Genomic DNA, 24,273 nt, shown 5'->3' on the forward strand with positions numbered 1-24,273 from the left:
AAAAGAAGCAAAGGTAAATTCAACTGCTGTCTGTATTTGTTCAGACTGCATTAGCTGCTCATTTCTAAATGATATATTTGTATTCAGGTTGCATACCTCATAGACAGAGAAGACAAAGAGAGAATCAAACCAAAAATGAAGAAAATACACAAAAGAAGGACATTTGAAGATTGTGCTCCAGATGCAAAATGAGTCAGTTTAGATTTGATACTGTTTTTTGTTTTTTTTTAAATAAACTAAATCAATTTTCCAGGACAAGAAAAAGAGAGGAAATGTCTCCAGCAAATCTCAGCTTAAAAACTGATTCCACCTGAAATTATTCCATTCACTACGGATGAACATTTTTGGCCACTTCTCTATTCACTAAAATACAGAAGCAAAAGCTAGCTGGTTTTATTTTATTTCTGTAATTACACACATGGTGGATCTTCAGAAGACTGAAATAACCAACCATCAGCAACATTATTACAAATCACTGGACATTGTCTGATGCTATCAGTCCTGTGTGCATGGTATTAACACATTTGTCCATATTAAATCTGACTCATCATAGACATATATCAGGCGCAGTAATGGCGGTGTTTATCTATAAAAAGCCAGAGCACAAGGAATGGGAGTGTAATCTTCCAGGCTCTTGACTTCTAAAAGATGAGTGCTGATTACAACATCAAACAATCTGAAACATCTACAAAGATGTATAGTTTGATTGCTTTGTTTTGGTTGTGTTTATATCTTAATATGGATTTGCAGAAAGAAGGGTCAGACAACAAGGAGACAACCTCTTATAACCCCCGATTACATTACACACTCCATTCATCAGTAAGAAATCCACTGACAGCGTATATGAGAGGCTTGATTAGTTAACTCTTACTGTCCTTAGAGTTGTAAACATACATGTGAAATGCAGCAGTGTCTCCTAAAGTCTGAGAGGCAGCTGTTCAGGAACACAGAAATCATTAGTGCAGAGGATGTAAACCTGGTGGCATTTCAGTAGAAGGTACAGTATGTGTTCAGTACTAATGTGACTGTTGTATCCCTGATCTGTCACGAGCTGCCTCTGTCTGTTTGATCATATGAAGACCATAGCTTCTGTGCCTATTTAGGGGTTAATAAATATACCCATATAAATGACCCATATGTTAGTCAGCAGATGTTATCGGACCAATATTGACCTATTGCAGATATTTTATTTATACAAAATAATTGCTTTAAAACATCAAATGAAAAGAAACATTTTTGGAGTATTTTAAAGCATGTTGTCATTATTGAGCAGGACATATCCTTAAAACAACCATTTTTTCTTAATACATTTTGACAAATGATGTGAAATTTGTCAAAAACCACAAAAGTGATTATATTTGTACCGCATTTTAGTTCAAATTTATTTATCTGTATATAATCAGATTTTTATGAAAAAAAATACTGGTTACACCAATTGACACTGGGTTGAATCACGTCTTAAGGCTGATTTATACTTCTGCGTCGGAGCGCCGTCGTTGCTACGCCGTCGTTGCTACGCCGTCGTTGCTACGCCGTCGTTGCTACGCCGTCATTGTCCTTTCGAAGTTCTGCATCAAGTGAACGTGTTGCTAGGGGGTGTGACTGTGTGTGTGTGTGTGTGTGTGTGTGTGTGTGTGTGTGTGTGTGTGTGTGTGGTTTCAGAGGAGTCTCTATCTGTATCCTTGTTTATCTTCCGGTCACAGTAGCATGTAGCATTGCGCTATGTGCTCTAATAACAGAAAACACATATCTTTTGTTCATTATTAATAAATAAAGCAACTGCCGGAGGAACTGACGCTTTGACCGGACCAATCACAGCCCTTGCGGTCCGTGTTGCCGTGACACGTACAGTAGTTAGGATTTTTTGGGGGTGCACGTCAGGCTACGGCGTAGGGGTCTGTGTCGACGCAGAGAGCTCTGCGTCTCTGTAGGTACGCCGTCGTTCCGACGCAGAAGTATAAATCGGCCTTTAGACCTATAAGAATTATTCCTGCATTGTGTCCAAAAAGTAAAATAAGAGTGATGAATTAACTGCCTTAAGAATTATTTGTTAGAAAACCTTCAGTGAGCTCTATTCTTAAAACTCCATTAATTCATAACTGGTATTCATGACTCTTTCAAAGCGGAGGACAAGTGGAGTTTGTGTTACCATGGAGATGACCTGGTTGCCATGGGGCTGTCTCACCTGCTTGGTAGCCAGCCCTGTCAGGTGGGATGGCGAGGAGGGAGTCGACAATGGCCTCTCTTCGCTGGAGGAGGGTGGAGATCATCTCCAGCCCCTCTGGGCCCAGCAGTTCAAACAGCTGGAGGGAGAGAAGGGGGAGGGGAGAAAATCAGTGGCTACAATCCAAAAAAAATCATCCACAGCAGCAAGTATATATCTCTGGCTCTGGCAAGTCTACACATACAAACATATATACACACATCCTATAGATAACCAACACCCCCAAACACTCTGCTAGCAACAAGCTTCAGCACCTGGTAATTACCATCCGCCTGGTACAGAATATGCTCTGCCACTGAGCCTCCCAAACATAAGCACCTGGCATTTAGTAGGTGACAGAACAACAACAACAACAACAACTACGACAAAGCAGCGCCACACAATTAAAAGCATAGTGGAGACGTGGCTTCACACACAAACAGCCATCAGTATCATTGTGAGACAGAGGAGGAAGTGATGATCAGCTCTGTGCTTTCTAATTGGAAAATAGCAGCTCTGAAGGCCCAGGGTGTGTTATTTCAACCTGTAAAACAATGAAGGGGATCTTTTTTTTTCTTCAGTGTTCAGGGTGGGTTTGTGGATGGAGGTGTGATTGCTCTTTCAGTCTGTCCTCCCGTGGGAAGGCAGTAGTCAGCGCAGCAGGGAGCTAAAACAACAGAGGCACTTTGATGTGAGGTCAGCCGTCGTCTTTGTCGGGGTTATCTTCCTTTCCCTCGGTGGTCTCTTTTATATCTGTTCCAAACTTCCGCTGGTCCCTGTAAATGTCTCTGTTTCATTAGACTTGAGTGTAGTGTGTGGAGGGAGTGGGTGTGTGTGGTGTGGAGGGAGGGAAGGAGGGAGGGTTGAGTGTGGGCCTCCTCAAAGGGATTTCTTTTTATGAACTCTCATGAATTCTATACTAGGAGTTGACTGATTAGGTGTGAGCTCCGCTGGGACGGAAGAGGCAGACTTTCTCCTGCAGATGGATTCTCTACAGTCCACCATCCTGCAGGCTGGAGCATTTCTACAGCATTAACCGTGTAATAACTCCAGACCTGCTAAACTAAAAGGTCAAGAGTGCAAATGTTTGTTTCCTCTGGCTCTTTATCTTTGAAATAACATATTCAGGCTTGCCTCATAATTTGTCCAGCAGGTAAATGGAACAAGTGAAGCGTTGTTTGAAAGCAGTCAGTAGTGAGCATAGACATTCCAACATGAAGCTCCATGTAGAAAGCAAAAATGAGCATCAAAGCATACATCTATATAGGTATGTGCATGATACGGCACCTCTCATTGGAATGCAAGACTATAACATCCTTTGTGGAATCTCTTGTTGACATTAAGATAAAATATATGAGTGACCTTTTCAAACACAGCATTGATTATTAATAATACGTTTCTTCTCTGGTTATTTGCATGGGTCCCCCAGGTGGAGAATGGCAGTTAAACAGCTGACTACTGTTATATCTGAATGTCACAGTACTGCTACACTTACAGGAGATGACATTTATAGAATTCAATAAGAAAACTTTACATGTGAGTAATTCTCTGATTAAATAATATATTTAAATGTTGCCCCCTATATAACTTTATATATGAGAAAGTCCCTGGCATACTTCTCATAAACAATGACTTTATTATATATTATTATTATAATTAAATTGAACTGTAGGGTTCAAGGTTTAATTATCCACCGTCATAGTATGAAACTAATGAAGTCATTATAAATGTACCCCCACCTAAACATAGCCATAGCCCAACATCATACACTATATAATAGGGCTGGGTGATATGGGCACCATATATTTTACCAAACACCTTAATATCGATATTTTGATAATATTGTAGGGATGACTATCAGTGCTTTCACAAAATATTCACACAATGAGAGTTTTGATAAATAATCATCAGTAAAGTGGATATAATGATTAAGTGGATAAATGCAGATAATAGAAGAGTCTGTTAAGCTCAGAAAATGACATTTTGACTGTAATGCAGCCTTTAAAAGCAGGAAAAGTCATGGCTCTCACTCAACTTTCTTAAACTCAACGGCGAAAAAACTGAGGTCCTCCTCATTGGTACCAGATCAACCTTAGCAATGGACACTTTCTCCATGTCCATGAACAATTCCCCTGTTCCTCCATCCCCTCAGGTAAAGGGCCTGGGTGTCATCCTGGACAGCACACTATCTTTCGAAGCCCACATCAATAACGTTACTCTGTCTGTATACTTACAGTATTTATTATACTAATGCACTTTGTAGTCACATTCATATTTATTCTTTATCTTTGCACTAAATGTTACCTGAGTTATATGTGCCTTGTAAGGAGTCCTTGAGTGCTTTGAAAGGCACCTTTTAAATAAAATGCATTACTATACCTTATTCCATATCACCATATTATGATATTCAAAATCTAAGACCATATGTATAAAATATCACAATATTGTTATCGATTTATTGCCCAGCCCTAGTATATATCCATGGTCAATGTTATTGGTCAATATTAGCTTATGATAACGATATCATTCTAGACTACAGTTACTAATAAGTGCTTATTATTATTATATTACTTATATTATATTACCTATTGGTTGGCAGCAGACTGTATCAACACATGTATTCAATCATATGTACAGTTTTACTTTGTTGTAAGTATACTGTCTGGTTGCCTTGTGTTGTATGTAGCCTCCACTTGGAAAATGAAATAAAAAAAATGAGTCACAAAAAAGTGCTTATTATTATGTGATATTGAACACATATCAACTTGATATCTTTCTGTCAGATCTTAATACTCTCTTTAATCAATATTAGTATCCACCTTAAAATCTGGCAATACTAGTCTTAAAAAGCTTACTGATTGTTGTTTTTTCTCTATTGTCCTGTCTGTTCATTAACAAAGTATAAGTCAATCTTCTTAAATGCATTAGTTGAATGTGTCTCAAACATCATTACAGGAACAGTATGATCAAATCATGTTTGATCAAAGTCAAAATAAATAGAATTAAAAATCTAATCAGGCATTTGGTGCCAACTTTCACTACTTGACATATGGACACAGTTCAGAGGATTCTTTTCTTTACCAGTGTGTTGATGACCTTTGATCATATCAAAAAAGAGACTAAACTACATGAATAGTAACATTTTGAAATGAGAACATATGTTGGTAAACTAATAAAAAACTGAGTAATAATAAGAGAGAGGGTCAATTGGACAAATGAACTAATTACTTTATTGCAAAGTCTTGTTAGTGACCTGCATGCATCTGTGGAATCACACACTGTTGCTCTGATGAGTAAAACAATATTGTGCACTTCAACTGCATTACATTTAAAAAAGTGACAATGTTCTGTCAGTATTGTTATCTAATGTTTGCACTGTTTGAAAGAAATTCATTCATAAGAGTGCAACAAACTGAAAACCTGCAGGCAGTATGACCACATTTATAAAAAGCTAATCTAATGTAACATTACCTAGTGCTGTTGATGTAACACAACACAGAAACACACACGTGTCCTTGATACCTTCACATTAAAATCAGTGAAATCAGTTTGAATGATTTCTTCTTTGATTCTGAGAAATAAACAGATGTTGATATAATCACATGATGAGGTGTAGAGCTCTATATAATAATTGGTCCTGTAGTCTGTAGCACCTTTACTGGCTGTTACTGCTTAACAGTCACTTGTTAATCAATTATAAGCCTTTAAATGTGCACACAAGACAAGGTTCAGAGGTCAGTATATCAAAGCAGGAGGCATGTAGAGTCATCATACTAACATATGTTACTCTACAGGTTGAGACCTTTCTAACAATGCATTTGGTTTAGCTCTACCACAACGTTTTAATTTTCTCATTTCATGGACCCAAGATATCCCAGGCTTCATTTCAGAGAGCACTTTGAAGAGCCAATATATAAAATGAATGGTTTTGTTTCTTCTTAATGGAAATAATGACCTTACAAGATTACAATACTGCTGACAATCTAGGATTCTACTTACTACTGTAAGTGCTTGGGTTAAAGGTTCAAGTTAGAGTCAGGTCATCAAATACCAACACATGTAAAGGTTACTATTTACACAACCCTGAACATTTTTTATATCTTTATGAATTCTTGGTTTTGGGATTTTATGTCAGAGTGACAGATCCCATTCAATGTGTTTTAGACTACATACACTAAAGACAACAAAATACACTACAGACTGCATGTTTAACTATGTTCTACTCATCTGTACTAGACTAATCCTCAATGACTGCAGGCTGTGACACAAGATATATGTTTATTGTGTGTGTGAACATGTCAACACTGCCTTTTCCATTAACCTCGCCACGTTACCATAGTAACAGTACACAACAAAGATGCAGCTGTAGCATCAAAATACGGAGAAGACAAACATTTCACTGAAACGAATAAAAAATAAATGACTAAAATGTTGAATGAAATGCAAACATGAAGTTATCATGAACACATCCAGGTTTCACTCAGTGTTATTTTCAACAACCTACAATGTGATATTCTCTTCCCAATCAACTACTGTATAATATAATAGCCTCCCACTGTACCACCCCCCCCCCCTCTCCCCCCCTCCTCACAAGCGCAGCGGCTGCCACAAAATGTCAGCAATCCAGGGTCACCAATGAGAAATAATAAGAAGCAGGTTCTCTCCATTGTCAGCTTTAATGGCACTGAGTGCACAGCCTTTAAACTTTACTGTTGACTTTGGAGTCACACAGAGGTGGATGCATGGCGAGTCTGCAGGTGCACTCACACACACGCACACACACGCACACACACAGGCCATTCTACATCTAAAGATGTCAGTGGGAGAGTTCGCTTCCAAATGTCAACTACGTGAGGAACATTGGAACCAACTGTAAGCAGCTGAAGTTGTACAATATTGCCTCTGCGGTGAGGCAATTGATAGAAAGGAAAGAGAGGGAAGCAGAAAAGAGAGAGAGAGAGCTATATGGACGATATAAAAGCCTTCAAGTATACGGGAGGTAGGGAATGGAGGTGGATAATAATGCAGGGAGACAGAATTATGGAGCACTTTCTTGATCCATAAGTAAATGTTAAGGATGGCAAATAACTGCTGGAGGTTTCAACAGGGTGAAAGCACTCTGATCCTGATCCTGCCCTTTATTTTATCATTTCTCTTCTCTCCACACAGGAGGATGAGAAGGCAGAGCAAAACTACTTCTTTGTCGTCTAATACCAGCTCCGTTACATTTTTTAAAAAAAAGAGGGAGATTCTTATTCACCTCAGAATCCTGCAGCAGATTTGTTTATTATTATTATTCTGTACTGTCATGCTTGGAGTGCTATTTTTGTGATTAGAAGCAATCAAAGTACTTGTAATTACAGCTATATTTATGTGATTTTAGCATCTTTGAAATGATTATGATGGCTTAAGGTTTTGTTTGTGGAAAATGTGATAATCCTGAAGAAAATTGAAAATGTTGTCTGGGTGCTGCTTTTTAGTGTGGTGATCATAAACATGCTGTCAGTGAAAATAAGGTGAAAACTAAATGGTAATGCAGTCTGACTCTGAATCAACACTGTGGACAAGAGAATTCTGCTAAATACATAGAGTTGATATGAAGATCAGCAGCTGACCTAAGTGCTATGTGCTGATGCAATGGTTTCCCCACACAGTGTATTCACATGATCTCATCTGATCTTTATATCAATACAATGTTACAACATGAAGGGTTTAAACTGCTCTCTTAAATGTTTTTAATATTTCCTAACAGTCTTTAATTCAAATGAAGGTGAAAGCCACGCAGAAGTAGGAAAGTGTGGAGTTAAAGGCCAAGGATGACTTGTCCTAACTGCTGGGCCACGATAAATCCAGCATCTGGATCAAACCCTAAAGGCCAGCTGTTGAAGGTCAAGGTTATAGAATCAATAGGAAGGCCAAGATATTAAGCTCAAACTTTATGTTGCACAAATATCAGTTTCAGAGTTGACTCCTCTTTTTTCACTTCAAGCTCATTTTTGGAAAATAAATATGATATATGGGATATGATCATCTTTTGTTTCACTTCTTTTATGCCTGTTTCAATTCCATGTTAACATGACAGCTTCTTAATGTTCTTAATGTTATCATTTCTCCTAGCTAAATATACTACATTGTTTTCAGTCTAATTGGGTCAGGAATGATTATGGGTTTTTTCAAAAATATTTTCAAAAATAATGGTCTAGTGAGAGAACAGCCTTAAAGTGATATCTGTGTAGCAGTACACAGTGCAGCTCTACAAAGGGCCGCGTGTTAAAGCCAAACCCTTTATAGATATGTTACATCAGTGCTTACGACCAACACTGAGGTAACATTCCTGTCTTCTATTCTCCTCAGTCTCTCCTTCTTAGCAATATACTACCTGCTCATACAAATATGTTTCTATGAATCATGACACCCAACCATTTCTACAGTACAGTATATTCATACTCATATGTTCACTGTACTGATCAGACTCTGAGCCAGATATTGTACATTTCTCACTTTACAGTACAAAGTCAAGATGTTGTGATATTTAGTACAACCTAGTGAAGCTCTGTAAACTATTTGATTCTTTTTCTCAATAAAAGATTAATATATGTACATGTTTGTTTGTTGTTTGCTTTTATTTTGTTGTTATGTTATTTTATACAATAAGAACTGTAAAATATAATGCCTCCATTACATATCTAGCTAAGCTCCAAAGACCTTCCTCTCCTTGAGAACATCAGGCTCCTCACTCAACATCTGGTACAAAGACAAACTGCAGCCTATCATCCTCTGTGCTTAAAAGGTGATTGGCTGCGACCTGCTGTCCCTCCAGGACCTGCACTCCTCCAGGATGCTGAGGTCAGCAGTAAAGATCATGGCAGACCCCTCCCACCCCACACACAAACTTTTTCAAACAGAGGCTGATTTCTGTCCAGACCAAAAGCTCACACACCAGCTGAATAAAAAGATAATCAGAAGTGGGAAAAAAGCACTTTCAGCTTGAACACCCCCCCCCCCCCCCCGAATATTTGCAATACACCAGATTCTGAGTCTGATAAATCAGCTGCGACTTTTAGTTTCTCTTCAGCTGTGTAAAAAGATTCCCAAGAACTTTTGTATACTGAATGGACTCTCTCATATATTAGATTTTGTTTTCCAATAACACAAACCTCGTTCTGCAGTTCGTCTGCACTCTTGTGAGAGGCCAGCATTTCAAACAGGGAGGTGCACAGCTCCTCTGGGCTGGATGAGATCATGTTGCCTCCCAGCAGATACTTCTCCACCTCTGTTCTCAGAATGGTTCCATCTGCAGAGCTCAGAGATCTTCCTGAGCCGGACGCCTCGTCCTCATTGGCAGCTTTCCTCCCACTCTGATGGCTGTTGAGGAAGTTGGTGAAGTCCAGCTTCATGTTATCTTCACAGACAGCGGGGCGGGGCAGATCCTCCAGAGGGTCCAGAGTGTAGCAGTCATAGGAGAAGGTGATGTTGCGCCCGAAAGTGGAGCCTTGTTTGGGGTTGTGACGGGAGCTCTGGGCTTGGATGAACTCCTCGACTCTGGAGTCTCCGAGTGGATCCACCAGCCGGCCCACGCAGGCACAGGAGGCGTCAGCTGCAGATGAAGGAAAGGGTCCAAACATCTGCTTAATGGCCCGGGTCTCCTCTGTGCCCACATGGTCTTTGTTATGGAAGGTCTCAAAAAGGAAGACAGCAGCATGTTCAATGGCCTCCTGACCATGATCTGTCCCCACTGTAAAACACAACATAATGCATTTATACTTTGATGTCATGATTACAGTCATTAGTATGGTCTCCAGGTAACCAGGTATGAGCCTTCCTCATGCCCTTTTCTCCAATCAGTAATATTAGAATACAGTTCTCAGATGTTTGAAGTAAAGATATAAAAATTGTGAGTAAAACATAGAAAAAAGTCAACTATAAAAACTATCAACATCAAAATACTGCTATCCTTCATACCACCACCAACCATGGTGGTCATTTACCTTTTCTTTTGCTCCCTTCTATTCAACTATACTACATACAGAGTCACTGTAATTGCTACCAAAATGTATGTTAGCATGACTATTAATGAGGGGTATGATGTCATATTTTAGAGGGAGGTTGATTAAGAATGGTTTATAGTAGGGATGTCCGATAATATCGGCCCTCTGTGGTTTAATAATAAATATAGCAGTGCCATATTGGCACTTTTTTCCATAACTTAAGTTGAAGTAGTTCTCTTATTTTGCACAGACAGTCTTTACATGTAGAAAGCCATGTTTCATTTATGTTTGCATCCAGTGGGGCATCACAATAAAATCAGGCATAATGTGTTAATTCCACAATAGTAGATATGTTTTGGTGTAAAAAGTCTGCATATATCAGGATCAGGTGACATCGAAATAGTAAATTAAGAGTTGGACAATATCAGAATATCAGATATCGGCAGAAAAGCCAATATCGAGCATCCCTAGTTGTTTTAAAATTGTATTTGTATTCTGCTTTGTCTTTTTATTTTTTTAAACAGTTTTTAGTCTAGCTTTTATTAAACTGTATCTCTGTTATAACATTTATGATTTTATTTTGCCTTTTTAATCTATTTTAACCTAGTTTGTATTAATTCACTTTTTCACTAGTGACTTATTTTAGATTTTTATCATAGATCCTAAATCTTTATTAAATTTTCATCTTTTTTTTGTTTTGTCATTGTTCCTTATGTTTATGTTGTCCTTGGTCTATTCTTGTTCTGTCTTATCAATCAGCTGTGAAGCACTTTGAACTACATTAACCTGGATGAAAGCTGCTGTAGAACGTTTGACTGATTGTTTTCCTCATCACTAGTTTTACATTTGAATGTGTTTTGCATTGATTGCTGAGGGTGGAAGAAAAAAACTCATAACAATCACAAATAGCATTAGGTAAAGGCAAGAGTCTCCATGTTCAGATTAATTGGCTTATTAAGCAACAGCCAATCAGGTTAGGAGACTCTGTGTGTGTGTGTGTGTGTGTGTGTGTGTGTGTGTGTGTGTGTGTGTGTGTGTGTGTGTGTGTGTGTGTGTGTGTGTGTGTGTGTGTGTGTGTGCAGTAGCAGCACAGTTTCTCTGCTCAGCCTGCAGAGAGACACATTTCCTTTCAGATGTTTGTTCTGTGGGAGTTTGACAGATTTGGTTCCTGTGTAAAATGTATGCATACAGCTATGAGAGAGAGCAGTGTGGTTCTTATTAGTCAACAGAATTTTAGGAGAATTGTGTAAGATATATACAGATATGAAGTAAGAATAAGACATATGATCTCCTTTTGTTTTGATTGCTTTATTTAGCAGTAATGAATGAAATCCAGTATACCTTCCTGCATGTAAGCACTTTTGATTTCAGTGGGAATATAAATGTCACTTAAAGTAATTTTACCTAGTTTATACAATATATCTGATGCAGTGAAAGTGATTCTTATTTCCATACAGAAACACACACTAACACTGACAGACTCAAGTGTACCCAGTATGAGATCATTAGTTTAAAATACAGACAGGGATGATAAGTAGAATTAAAACAGGACCATTCATTTAGATGTATTACATATAAAAACATCACAAATTAGTATAAGTATTAGGAGTCCTCTTAGCTGTGTACCTTGCCTGAAGATGAATCCACCCCTTACTACTGCACTAATTATTATTTTAAACTGAAGGCACAATTAAATCTGATGTACTGGTCATTATTTTAATGCTGATGATTAATAGGATTACTGCAACAATCACCTTCAGCTTTTCAATTAGCATTAGTGGTATCTAGATAGCAGGCTTGTTTTGTATGGCCATTAAATGTGAAGCTGTGCACTATTCACAGCTCCAGTGAAGAATCAGCTGCTGTTCTTGTGAGCACACCATGAGCTCACTGTTTAAGGTCTGTGCACTTCATTTAAATAATATTCCAAACAATTCATGCTTAACCAGAAGTGCACCTAACAAAAAAAAAAAAAAAAGAAAAAGGAATGCAGAGTAATTGTCCAATTAGAGGGAAAAAATGTCAGAGAGACAGAGGGAGAATGGAGTGAAGAAGGTTGGAGGGGAGGGGAGAGGGGGGGGTGAAAACAGATGAAAAGGATTTAAACCAATTAAAATGGTCTGAAAGCATCTGAGTCTCTGCAGCACGTAGCAGAGCAGAATGGCTGCTTTCATCCTCTCCACAGTGTGCTTAACAGCAACTTCTTATTTGGATCCAGTCACATAAGCAGAGGGCGGGTTCAGCACGTAAAGCAGCACAGAGCATCATAACAATAAATACTGTTTCTGCTGACTGTGGAACGAGAGAAAAGCTAACTAAATGAAAATCATCACAGGCTTTCATGACAGAGCTCTATAATTGAGTGTAGAAGGTACAGATTGGGGATTACAGCATCCAACACATGTTTTCTTCTATAAAAGGTAATCTTCATTTGTTGACAGCAATTTTTTTTAAATGAAAAAACATTAAGACATGAAAACATCCCTTTACACTAGCTCTGTAATGTTACTGAACCTGTGCCATTACCATTTCCCCACTACTGTATGACAAGTATGTACGTTACTACAGTGTGTTTCTTTAAGGAATCAGGAGAGAAATGGGATCGATACATGAGCCTTAACATGGAGCTCTACCAGCCTTCACTAAACTTCCCTGAGCTCTTAATCCATACTATGCATTGTGCAGTGCTGCAGGTGGACTATCTTCTCTCTAAGAATTATCTGTAAGCCCTTTGTATTTCAGACCACCACCTATGCTAGAGCGCTGTGGGCTGTGGAAGTCTTTTGAAATGAATTCATTGACCTATTGTCCAGATGTGTGACAACCATCTCTGTTGGCAGCATGTGTGTATGTTCAAATAAACATCAAAACGTATCATTTCCACACATAGAAATGTACAGTTTTCTTTATCATCAAATACTAGACTTTAAGCAGTCACAGATACTTGAATCACATGACTGACAGAACAGCAGCTCATAGGCCAGAGGTCTGACTGATGCCATCCACCATTGCTTATCCTCTATGTTTCACTTATAGTTTTCATGTATCATGTACAGACACTGAGGCCAATGTCCCCCTCACCAACACATGCCAGGAAATCTGATGTCGGCTGAACATGTCGGGTCAGGTTGACCAGACACTAAACAAATAACGCCCACACGCAACACACTAGTATAAAGTGTTTGAATATACAGGGTTTGGGGGGGGCTGTTCAACTGTTGTTATGGTTTCGTTGGTGTCTGCAGTGTTTGCTGTATCATCAAGAAAGTCCCACTTAGCTGTTCGACGACTGCTGTTCTCAGTCTCTTACTTTAGGGTTACTGAAGTTAAGTAATTATCTTACAACACTTACTCTTTTTTTTATGTGGTCATATATATATTTTATATTTTCTGTAATATTGTTTCATTTGAACATTTTTTCAGTTCGGGTTTTCTGCCTCTCTCTGAACTATATATTATCTGTCATTATCTGTCAATTTTTTGTGTAAATCTTAACTTGTGCAAAAATGAACTAAACTAAACTAAATTGTTCAGAACTGAATTTTAAATACTGGATCTGAATTTGACCAAGCCAATTTGACTACTAGATTTTTGGATTTGATTTGAATTTTTAGATCCAGATTAAGCTTATTGAATTTGAGCAATTTGAAGATAGAGCACTGTCATTTTCTATTTGAAGGTATAAACCCTATACTATGTTGGAAGTAAAGTTTTTGACATCTCATTGCTTGAAAGTGTTACAAAGTAAAATATTCCTGCGCTCTGGCACCTATCATAGACAACGGGCTCAACAACAAGCTGCAAGTCAAGTCAGACAGTTTCCAGCAGCCTTCCAATAATAAACAGGAAGACACAGACATAGTTAGATCCTGATTTAATAAAGTGTTATCACATCAGTCTACTCAGTCACTAACAGAATGCAGCCTGGTGCCTTCTGATAAACAAAACATCATTTATTCTCTTCTATATATGTATATGTATATTGTAGATGTATATAATTACAGATTATTTTAGAGATTGTTTATTGAATAGAGTATTTTATTTTATTTTATTTTATTTTATTTTATATCACATCACCATTACAAGGCTACTATTGTGTCAATTTTGAATTTCCCCCTAGAGGGATCAATAAAGTTGACCTTACCTTACTTTATAAGGTCCACTAAAATCATAGCCACAATGTGAAACTAAGAAACTAAGTGGTTGTAATATAAACTCATAGGATTGTTACATTATTTGGGGGAGTGGTGAGTTTCTATGTTCAGTAACATCTTTTAAATAAACATTTGAAATGGGGAAAAACTTTTTTTTTTTTAGACAGTTTCTCAACTTTTGTTCATAGTCTGTTATTGATGTGACTTGAGATGTAGCAAAGTACAATACTAGAACAAAAAATTGGAGTACTGGTTGAGTCCAAAAATCACCACTTTTTAAAAATACTGAAGAAAGTGCCGGTACAAATAACACACATTTGTTACAGCAACTAGAGCAAATGTAGGTTATTACTTCCACTCATGGGTTTGAGTCATCTGTGTCTGAGATTTCTGCTTCTAGCCCAATATAATGAAGGTGAAGGTAGTTTGTGCTGCTCAAAGATTCAGAAACAATGTCCATGTTCTACTCTGTTTAATCCACAGGACTTCATTTTCTGCTTTTACTGATATCTCACACACAGAAACTCCAATGAAACCTATCTGTATGTCAATGTGTCATGAGAACACAAAGTGAATAAATATGTGTTTTTGTGATTTGGGTGTCTTTACTTTTAATTGGACTGCTCTGCTTTAAACTAACAATGCTTTCTAATCCTGCTTTATCCAAAGGCACAGAAACAATAACAGGATAATTTCAGCTGCTACTCAGTGTTTCATAATCACTTTTAGATGAGCAATCTAAAAACAGACTACAGCACTCTTTTATGTCATATACGCCGAGAAAACACATGAAAACAGAGTGAAAGAAATGACAATGGATTCAAAGCTGAGGAGTTAATTACCAATCTGTTTGGCTGCTAGAAGGAGGCTCTTCAGCTCCTGATTGGCAGCTTGCTGCTTCACTTTGTCCTGATGCTCGCTGCAGAAATGGACGATCTTCTGCCACGTCAGGCCCTCTCTGGCAAAGCGCTCCTGTCTCTTCAGACGTTTGGTCTAATATGAGTCACAGGAAAAAATAACATTACATTTCAAGACGGAGAACAGTGGCACTCACTGCTCTAATAAGCACAGATATTTCTAACTGACCACTGGGATGAGACCAATATGCCCATATATAACAGTTTGGCAGTACATTGCACAGATACTCTATAGAGGAAGTGGATGTGGTGCAGTCAGTGTGACACATTGATGATAGAAGTTATATATTTACTGTAGAATCTGTACCACACTTTTATATTCTCATGAAGCTCATTTACTAAAAATGACATATACTTGACTTGATTAAAACTGAAAGAGGGGTTTAAGGTCAAAACTAAAACTAAAACCTATCTGTTCAGCCTCACATTTGATTAAAAATGTTTCTTTCTATTTTCTAATTTTATTTGCTCTGTTTTCAAATGTTATTCTGCTCTTTTATTTATTTAAAGTTATTTTCTGATTTCTGATTCATTTTATTGATTTTATTCATGTGTTTGTCGTTTTTATCCCTTTTAAACCTAGTTTTAGTCTCATTTATTTCATTTTATTTTGTCTTTTTAATCAGTTTGAACCTAATGTGTACTCCAACTTAAACAAACCTTTTCTCTTATTTTATTTCTTATTTATTTTAGATTTTTATAATAAATCCTAAAGCTTTCTTATTTTTATTTTTTTACATTTGATCTGATTTCCTCTCGTATGCATTGGTCTCAAATTGTTCTTTGTTTTTCTTCCTTTTCTTTATGTTGTCAATTGTTCTGTCTTATCAGCTTATGAAGCACTCTGAACTACATTTACCTGTATGAAAGCTGTTATATAAATAAAGTTTGATTGATTGATCCCTGAGACAGTTCACATCAATCTGACACTAAACTTGACGGACTCACTGAACATGAACTCTTCTCCATGTGATGAATCATGCCCAGATGAATTTCTACCATTAAAATGAGTACTTCAGTCATTTAGTATTGCACTTAAAGTTAGTCATGAGTCATGGTCAACATCAGCACAGCAAAAGATGAGATATTCTCAATTTCAGTATCTAGCATGGATCCAGCACTGAAAAACACTTCAATGTATCATCATTTTTTGATAAAGAACCAATGGCAGGTTAAGTGTTGAGTCTTTCAAACTCAAGAGCCACAGACATCAGAAGCAAGTTCAACAAAAACCCAACAACCAATAGAAAGCACACTGAACTGCGACTGTATGATTTGATTTTATGGGAGGAAAAAAAGGCCTCTCAAATGTTTGACGTTGTCTGGACACATGCAGCCATACAAACCTTTGCCAAAATACACAAGTCTATCATCGGCAAATGTGTTAAATCATTTGCTCCAATTGTTTAAATCACAAACTGTCTAATTAAGGAATCTGATAAGAATCTAACAAGACACTAACAGCAATCTGTACTCTACAGTTTTCAATATTGAGTGGTGTTGACTGCTTTAAGTTGGCTCCAAACAGTACTGAGGTTCTATACCCAGGCCTAATCAGAAGCATGCTGAATGCTTTTCACTCTGTGGTTATTTCTCAGCATTTTGTAGTAAAGTCAGTGTACATGAGCATAAATTGTTAGTTTTAATTCAACATTAGAGGACTTGGATAGAAGCTTCTCCCATTATACTTCAACAGTGAGGTATTAAATCTGAGCAGGTATGAGAGTTCAGGTTCTGAGGTCGGGAGAAGAATTAACACAGTGACTCTATTACAATCAGCACCTAGCTACCTCCTAAAGCTAAGCATTTTAACATCAACTCTGAGATTATCTCACAGCGACTTCAGCCATCATTTCACTAGAGAAGCACTTTTTCTACTTAGAGGATTTAACTGGGAGGTGAGCCAGGTAAAAGTGGATGCCTGAATACCGGTTCAGGGACAGAAGACTGATCTGAGAAACACTGTGGTGAAAGACAGGGGATTTACTTTTTTTTAAAAACATGAAATAATGACGGACAGGCTGTGAAATGGCAAAATCCAAAATAAGATATGTTTGATGTCCACAAAATAAATCCAATTCATTTGACACAATCTACTGCTGCTCTTCTTTACACCATAGATAGTTTGGATAGGGACTTCCTAATCAACGTATTTTACCATCTATCTCCTGATTCTTTACCACTGAAATCCTTCAGTATTGACTATGTGCATCATAACTTCTCCCTGATGCTTTCTAACTGGTTTTACTTTAAATAGAACACAGGAGAGCATGCACATTCTAATAAACTGCTAAATTAAAGACTTGATGAAGAAACAAAAATAGCATCTGCACTGCAAACTGTGTTGAAAGCTCCCAAAAAATTGAATAAAGCACCAGTTTGATCTCAGAGAGATCTCCTTCAGGCTTCATTAGGCAACATTCACTAAAATAGAAGCCTGGAAGGTGAGCATCAGCCTGCTGCTGCTACATCAGTCTGTCAACTTCTTACAAACCAGCCTGTGGTATCTGGTCATCATAACTGCTCTAAAATAGAGCTGAGGTCATTCATTAGGCTAGTAGTTCTCAAAGTGAGGTCCGGGGACCCTAACCCTAACCCTCTCCAGCAAAAGGGGAATAATTTATTTTCACTTAATCCATCAATAAGTAATACATCTTAACATCTTGAGGCAACAAATCTTAACAGATGGGGGGGGGGCTCCAGTACAATATCTCAAATGGGGATCCATGGTTTAGTTTGTCAGTTTAGGGGTCCTTGATGTAAAAAATGATGATAAAATGCTGATGAATATATGAAGCTGAGCTCTGAAAAAGGGTTTGGACAGTTTGGAAGTGGTTCTCCATTCCTATCCCTCACTGTACACGGATCAAAATGACAGGACTATAAAAATAAATACTAATGTTGCTCTCTAAGTACTGCATGTGTTCGCTAACATGTTATCCATATCAGACTTAGAAGGTGATAATATGTCAGTGTTTATAACTTGTTGCACTGCCCCCAAGTGGCCAAAAAATGAAAGGCTGCAACTTCAAATATCCACTACAAATATAACACTTAATTAAACAACTAGCAGTAACTGGCACTTTGTTCTTCATGGATGTTAGTAACCTGATGGATGGTTTTACATACATACATACATACATACTAACATTACTAACATGAGGGGGCGCCGCTGCTCTTATGTCCTCCTCCTACCTGTTGATGGTCTGGGATACTCATTTCTCACTACCTGCAACAGCTAACTGTGGGTAGTGTTCATACTGCTACTAGGTGCCATTAGCCACTTGAAATCCATGTGTCAAGCTTAGTATCGGTGTGTTTTCACTCTCTCACAGCGGACTATGATCACACACACTGATGCTAAAAGCTATGTTGTAACTAAAAAGTGACTGAGTTGTCTTTGTGGATATTCCAGGCATCCAAAATGGAAACATCTGGAGTTTGTCCATGTAGCAGAGAAAAGGGAGGTGGATAAGTATGCAAAATAAAATATTGACATGATACAATAGGTCAAATATTTTGGTAAGTGAACTAACATGCAGTGTGGGAAAATGTGCTGTCATGATTTTGTCATGATGGATATTGGTGTTTTTATTAGGGATGCACCTATAGTGAAATTTTGGGCCGATTTTTAAAATAAAAATTTGAACGGTAAGCAATATTATGCTATTTTTGGTTGATGTTATTGATGATGTTATTATGTTGTTATTTATTCCAAAAGGGAAACAAAGAAATCATTGTAAAAACAAAACAAACTGAATTGTTTTGAAGTAATTCAGCTCATCATTACACTATCTTGGAATGAGCAAAAATTCATGAAGTGATCTTTAATAACTTTCAACAGAAATTCTGTTTTTTCTTTTCTTTTTTTAAACAACTGCTTCAAAATCCCTTTAGCCTGCCAAACAATTAACTACTGAATAAGAAGAATGTTCTGTACTTGTACTACCAAAGCTACTGCTACTGTTGCTACTACTGTCTGAATCTGACCGTCTGACCACAAATAAACAGAACATCGTCCACTGATATTGGCTAATTGGATCTTATTTACTGATAGGCCAATGTTAGTCAACAATGGGAATATCAGTCGGTACTGATATGTGGCTGATATATCTGTGCATCCTTAGATTTTGTTAAGGTTAAAACAAACCCTGGTGATGTCACAGCCCAAATCAGACATCTGTCAATGAGTATATGCAAACAAATGTGGACATATGCTATCAAAATTGTTCCACATTACACTTGAAAGTTAAAGTTCTGTTGTGACAATGCTAGTTCCCAATTATCCACTATCATTTGATGAAATCTTCAAACAATCCCTGCACTTCATTCCAGGCCTGACTCACCTTCAGATCATACAGCTGTTCAGTGAAGTCTTCTTTCCTGCTGACATTGGAGAAGGAGCGGAGGGCACCAGTGAGCCTTGGCGGAGCCATGCTTCTCTCTCCTCCATACACTGCTTCTCCTGTTGATTTCTAGAACTGTTACACACACACACACACACACACACACACACAGTAAGCTTAACTTTCATGACTGTAAGGTTTCTATATGCTCCAAAAGCTGCTGATGTAAAGCTGTCTTTCTAAACACAGTGTAAAACATAGTCAGTGTATTTTCATGTGTTATGTATCTGTATATGTAACCTGTACCTGTAAGTGACGTAATGTCGTTAGAGAGAGAGAGAGAGAGAGAGAGAGAGAGAGAGAGAGAGAGAGAGAGAGAGAGAGAGAGAGAGAGAGAGAGACCTGCTCTAAAAGTCAGATTAGGAGGTAAACAAAGGCTGTTTATCGGTTTAAGTTTACACCGAACTAAAGACTGGAAACGATAGATTTGCATCTTATTAAACAACACGGTTCACTATAATGATGATAATAACAAGTCAGCTGTTTCTAACATGAACACTGTCTCCATATAAAAAAAATAAAAAGGTACATTCCGGGGACAATGTGTCATATTTAACATGAACTACTGTATGAATGACAACTTGTCTTCTGCTACTTTTAATAACTTTAAACACAGCAAAGTGAAAGATGCTCCATAACATGTGAGACTGTGTTGCTAACGAGTGTTAGCTTGTCAGCTGTTTTGCTACTTCTCCTGAACGTTTTATCTTCAGTCCTGTGAGGAAGAGTTAACACTAAACACAGGAATGGCTTCAAAACATTTAACAGAGCCTGTTAAACAATATATAACTTCACATTTCAATAAGTACCTTCTAACGCGTCTGGTAGAGACAACTGTCAGGCGGTGTGAGTGGCCTACCGGCGGATGTCAACACTAGGGGCTGGCGCGCTAAGAATTGTGGGTGTTGTAGTTTGTCAGACAGTTACTTCGCAGCGATTACTGCAGAAAAGACTACAGTGCCCATACACACGGAAAACTGACACGTTACACACAGTTCGCTTTTCATTTCACCGGCGTACACCGATGTAAAGGTGGGCGGAGACTGTTTTAAATTAAAACGAGGGTATATTGATGTTTGCTGAGTTTTGAGGAAACTGGCGCGCTGTTGTTGAGAAGTATATATCTGTAGTCAGTATTGAGGGAATAGTGATAGCGGGAGGTGGGTTGGGGGGCATTTAGGAAGCAAAGAAGTAGATTCATTCTAAACTCATTCATTCATTCAAGATTCATTTTATTGTCATTGTAAAAAAAAAAAAAAAAAACCCACAGTCACCAGGTATATGGCCAACATATGCTGTAAACATAAAATAAATAATGTTAATGCACAGAAGGTCACGGTTCATTCATTCACCAAAACTAATGTATGCTCCAACCTCTTCTTCTTACATTTTTGACATAGCTATTAATTTTTAGGCCTTTTTTTCCCTCTTCCGTGTCCTTTTGTTTTTTTCTTTCTTTCTGTTCTTACTTGTTGATACAACATACCCACCATTTATTGTGCCTGCTAACCAATCGTCACTCACCCAGCCATAAAATCAACAAATAAAATACCGTAGTCAATTATGAGACTTAATTTTCTTGGTAATTTCCATTTCATAACGCTGCTGTCAAGTAGAAACATTGTAACTCCATATTTTGTTTTGGACACAGACTAGGTGTCTTCAAGAGAATAGGTCAAACCATCTGTTATATTTCTGTGGAGCCTGAGAAAAAACATAATAATAATAATAATAAAATATATGGCCATGGTTGTTGAGAATGAAAGTTTTAAACTCATTCTGAAGTTTAAGGAAAGAAATAATATAAGAAAAGTTAGTTTGGTGGCGTTAGCTTTGATGGAGGAAACTGGTGAAAGTGTTGGGTGATGTTGTTAATCAAGAGTAAAGACAAGAAGCAGAGAGAATAAGTGATGACGCTGACTAAAGTGTGTAACAAAATGATGGAGAAAGCCAAAAAGACAGGTGAGAGAGGTGAGAGGTTATATGGCAACCTGGTGGAGCAAAAGTTGAAGGATTTGAGGTCAGGCATTAGAGGTGGTAAAGTTATTAGCATTAAATGTCTGCAAGCAAGAAGGGAAGGAGAGAAGGTTCATAGTTTATCAGTGTTGCTGGATTTCCAAGAGTTCCTGATAAAGTAAGAGTGGGTTATAAGTTACAGTGTAAGAGGGTGTAAAGGGCAACAAAAGTATGGAAGGTGTGGAGGTGTTCATGAATATTGGAAATGTGAGGACGGGGCAGAGATGAAATGTGTTAATTGTGAAAAGTTAACATAGTTATGCCTCTATGGTAGCTGTGATGTGAGAAAGAATGCAGTGAAAGTGTATAAGGTAACATGGATATATAAGAAGCAGTAAAGGTAGTTCAGAGGAAACACAAGGAACAGTCATCTGAACAACTTGTGACAAAGAGTCAGATGGGAGATGGAAGTATATTGCTGTTAACTGCATGCTCCAGGCAAGTCATTGTAAAGAGTGCAGCAAGATATTTAAATATTCAAGTATCTGGGATGGATGTTCAGGAACAGTTTGGAACAGTTAAAGAGTCTTGTTCACAGGATTAGTTTTACTCAGTGCAATGCATGGACTCTACTGTCACATGACCAAGAATTTAAAGGATTTTCAAAGGTTATTATTTAAACCTGATATAATATGTGTAGAAGAGACATGGCTTAAACCTAATTTAGATTTTGTGATTCAAGGATAGGCATTGAGAAAGGGGTAATGGAGAAGCATGTGTTTCTTTAGAGAAATAGAAAAAGGGAAATATCTGGAGTATGTAGTTATTGAAGTTTGGTTAGAGGATGGACATTTGGTTATTATGAATTTCTATGAATTTCAAAGCCAGAGGTTGTGAACTGGATGAAATAAAGGTACTACATTGAAAAAGGCTCATTTAATCCCATAGTACTCCAGGCAGAGAGGACAGGACTGATAGGAATGGCTGGATAGTGACTCCTTGGGACTTGTGTGTTTAATTTCATGAGGATTCATTGTCGTACATGTGTGATTGAGTCCTTGGCAGGTTTTTGTTTGTGGGAGGTAATGAATCATACAAGTGTTGGAGTGACCACTGCTCTATTTTATCTATAGTGAAAGCAGGGTAAGCTTTGAAAGGCTCAGTGGGAAAATTTCAGAATGATAATGAAACATGTTTAAAATGATAAAGAACATGTTATAGCAATATTTAAAGTAAATGTCAGAGATGGCATAATTGGGGCTACCAATATAAGGAAAGCTGGTGGAAGGTGGAAGTTAGTTCGGTGGTGGAATTATGTAGTAGTGAAGGTAATAAATAAATATAAGGCTTTTAAAGGTGCTTTTAAAAATCACTCACACTTTCAATATTTCATACAGTATAAAACAATGTAATGTAAAAAACTATTAAAGAAGCTAAAAGAAAGTATTGGAGAACAATTTGGGACTCCATAAACACTCCGATCAAGCAAGTATGGGGAATGGTAAAGAAAATGAGGGGACCCAGTGTTTGAAAATGATTGGGTGCTGGCTAATGAAGATGAAACAAAAGCAGATACAGTGGTGTCCAAAAGTTGGACACCACTTTCCTGTGGGAACGATATGTTAGAGGGATGATGCAATTAATGCTCCCTTCACATTAGAGGAAATGAAAAGGGGCTGTATGTAAATCAGGACTAACTGCTCTGGGAAAAGATCAGATCTGCTATACCATGTGGAGCCATCTGTCTGATGTAGCATCAGAGGTCATATTACATTTATATAACAAGGTTTGGTAGGAAGGAAAATTAACACATAGTTGGACACAAGCAGTTATAATATTCATCAAGAAAGCAGGAAAAGATCCCACTAATCCATCTAACTACAGACCAGCTGCATGGATATCTAATCCCACATGTGCAAAATCATGAAACATATGCTTACAGAAAGAGTTAACATTTTATTTGGATGTAAGGAATCTTATATCTAAACATCAAGGTGGATTTAGAAAAGGGGAAGACTGGAACAGTGGATCTGATACTATAGCTAGAATCAGAGGTGAGGAAAGCACAAGTGAATAAGTAGGTTGTACGGTAGTAACAGTATATTTGATGTGCAAAAAGCTCAAGACTTATTGTGGGAAGAAAGGTTATTAATCAAAAGTAATGAATAAAGATTAGGAATAGTAGGTAAAATGTTAAGATGGGTGAAGGAATTTTTGAACAGTTACTCTCCACAGGTAAGAGTGGAAAGAACATTTTCATCAACCTATACTGTGGATAATGAAATGCCATAAAAACGTGTTATAAGTCCTTTGATGGTGTGTGTCTCAGGAGATCTTTGTTTGCAAAGGTATGAATGTTGAACATGTTGCAGGAAACAATAGAGTGGTGCTGTGGTCTTTGCAATGGAAACTTAACTTTCCCATTGAGAAAACAAATATGCTTTTCCTAACAAGCACGAAAATTGGAGCAGACGTCCAAATGTATTTAAATGGTTAGGAGCTGAAAATGATAGACTCATTCAATTTTTTACCTGGAAAGCAAATACCAATCAAGTTTTAAATAAGTGTAAAAAGGCTTTAAATGTTAAATCAAATGCTCTGAAGACCATCTCCAATCACAGTTTTAAATGTGATGATGAGATGTTTGGT

At 37.6% G+C, this 24,273-nt stretch overlaps 1 protein-coding gene across 1 annotated transcript in view; it reads right to left on the reverse strand.

The window, feature by feature from the left end:
- The window catches only part of ascc3 (activating signal cointegrator 1 complex subunit 3), a 166,075-nt gene extending 145,557 nt beyond the window's left edge, over positions 1-20,518 (reverse strand). The window contains exons 1-5 of the mRNA XM_053326740.1: positions 20,478-20,518; positions 19,609-19,743; positions 15,188-15,338; positions 9,361-9,938; positions 2,186-2,303 (exon numbers count right to left, since the gene is read on the reverse strand). Coding sequence (XP_053182715.1) covers positions 2,186-2,303; positions 9,361-9,938; positions 15,188-15,338; positions 19,609-19,698 — 937 coding nt within the window. The 5' untranslated portion in view covers positions 19,699-19,743; positions 20,478-20,518. The remainder of the gene's footprint in view (positions 1-2,185; positions 2,304-9,360; positions 9,939-15,187; positions 15,339-19,608; positions 19,744-20,477) is intronic.
- Between the last annotated feature and the right edge of the window lie 3,755 nt (positions 20,519-24,273).

Source organism: Scomber japonicus, chromosome 10 (assembly GCF_027409825.1).
Source record: "Scomber japonicus isolate fScoJap1 chromosome 10, fScoJap1.pri, whole genome shotgun sequence".
Lineage (NCBI taxonomy): Eukaryota > Metazoa > Chordata > Actinopteri > Scombriformes > Scombridae > Scomber > Scomber japonicus.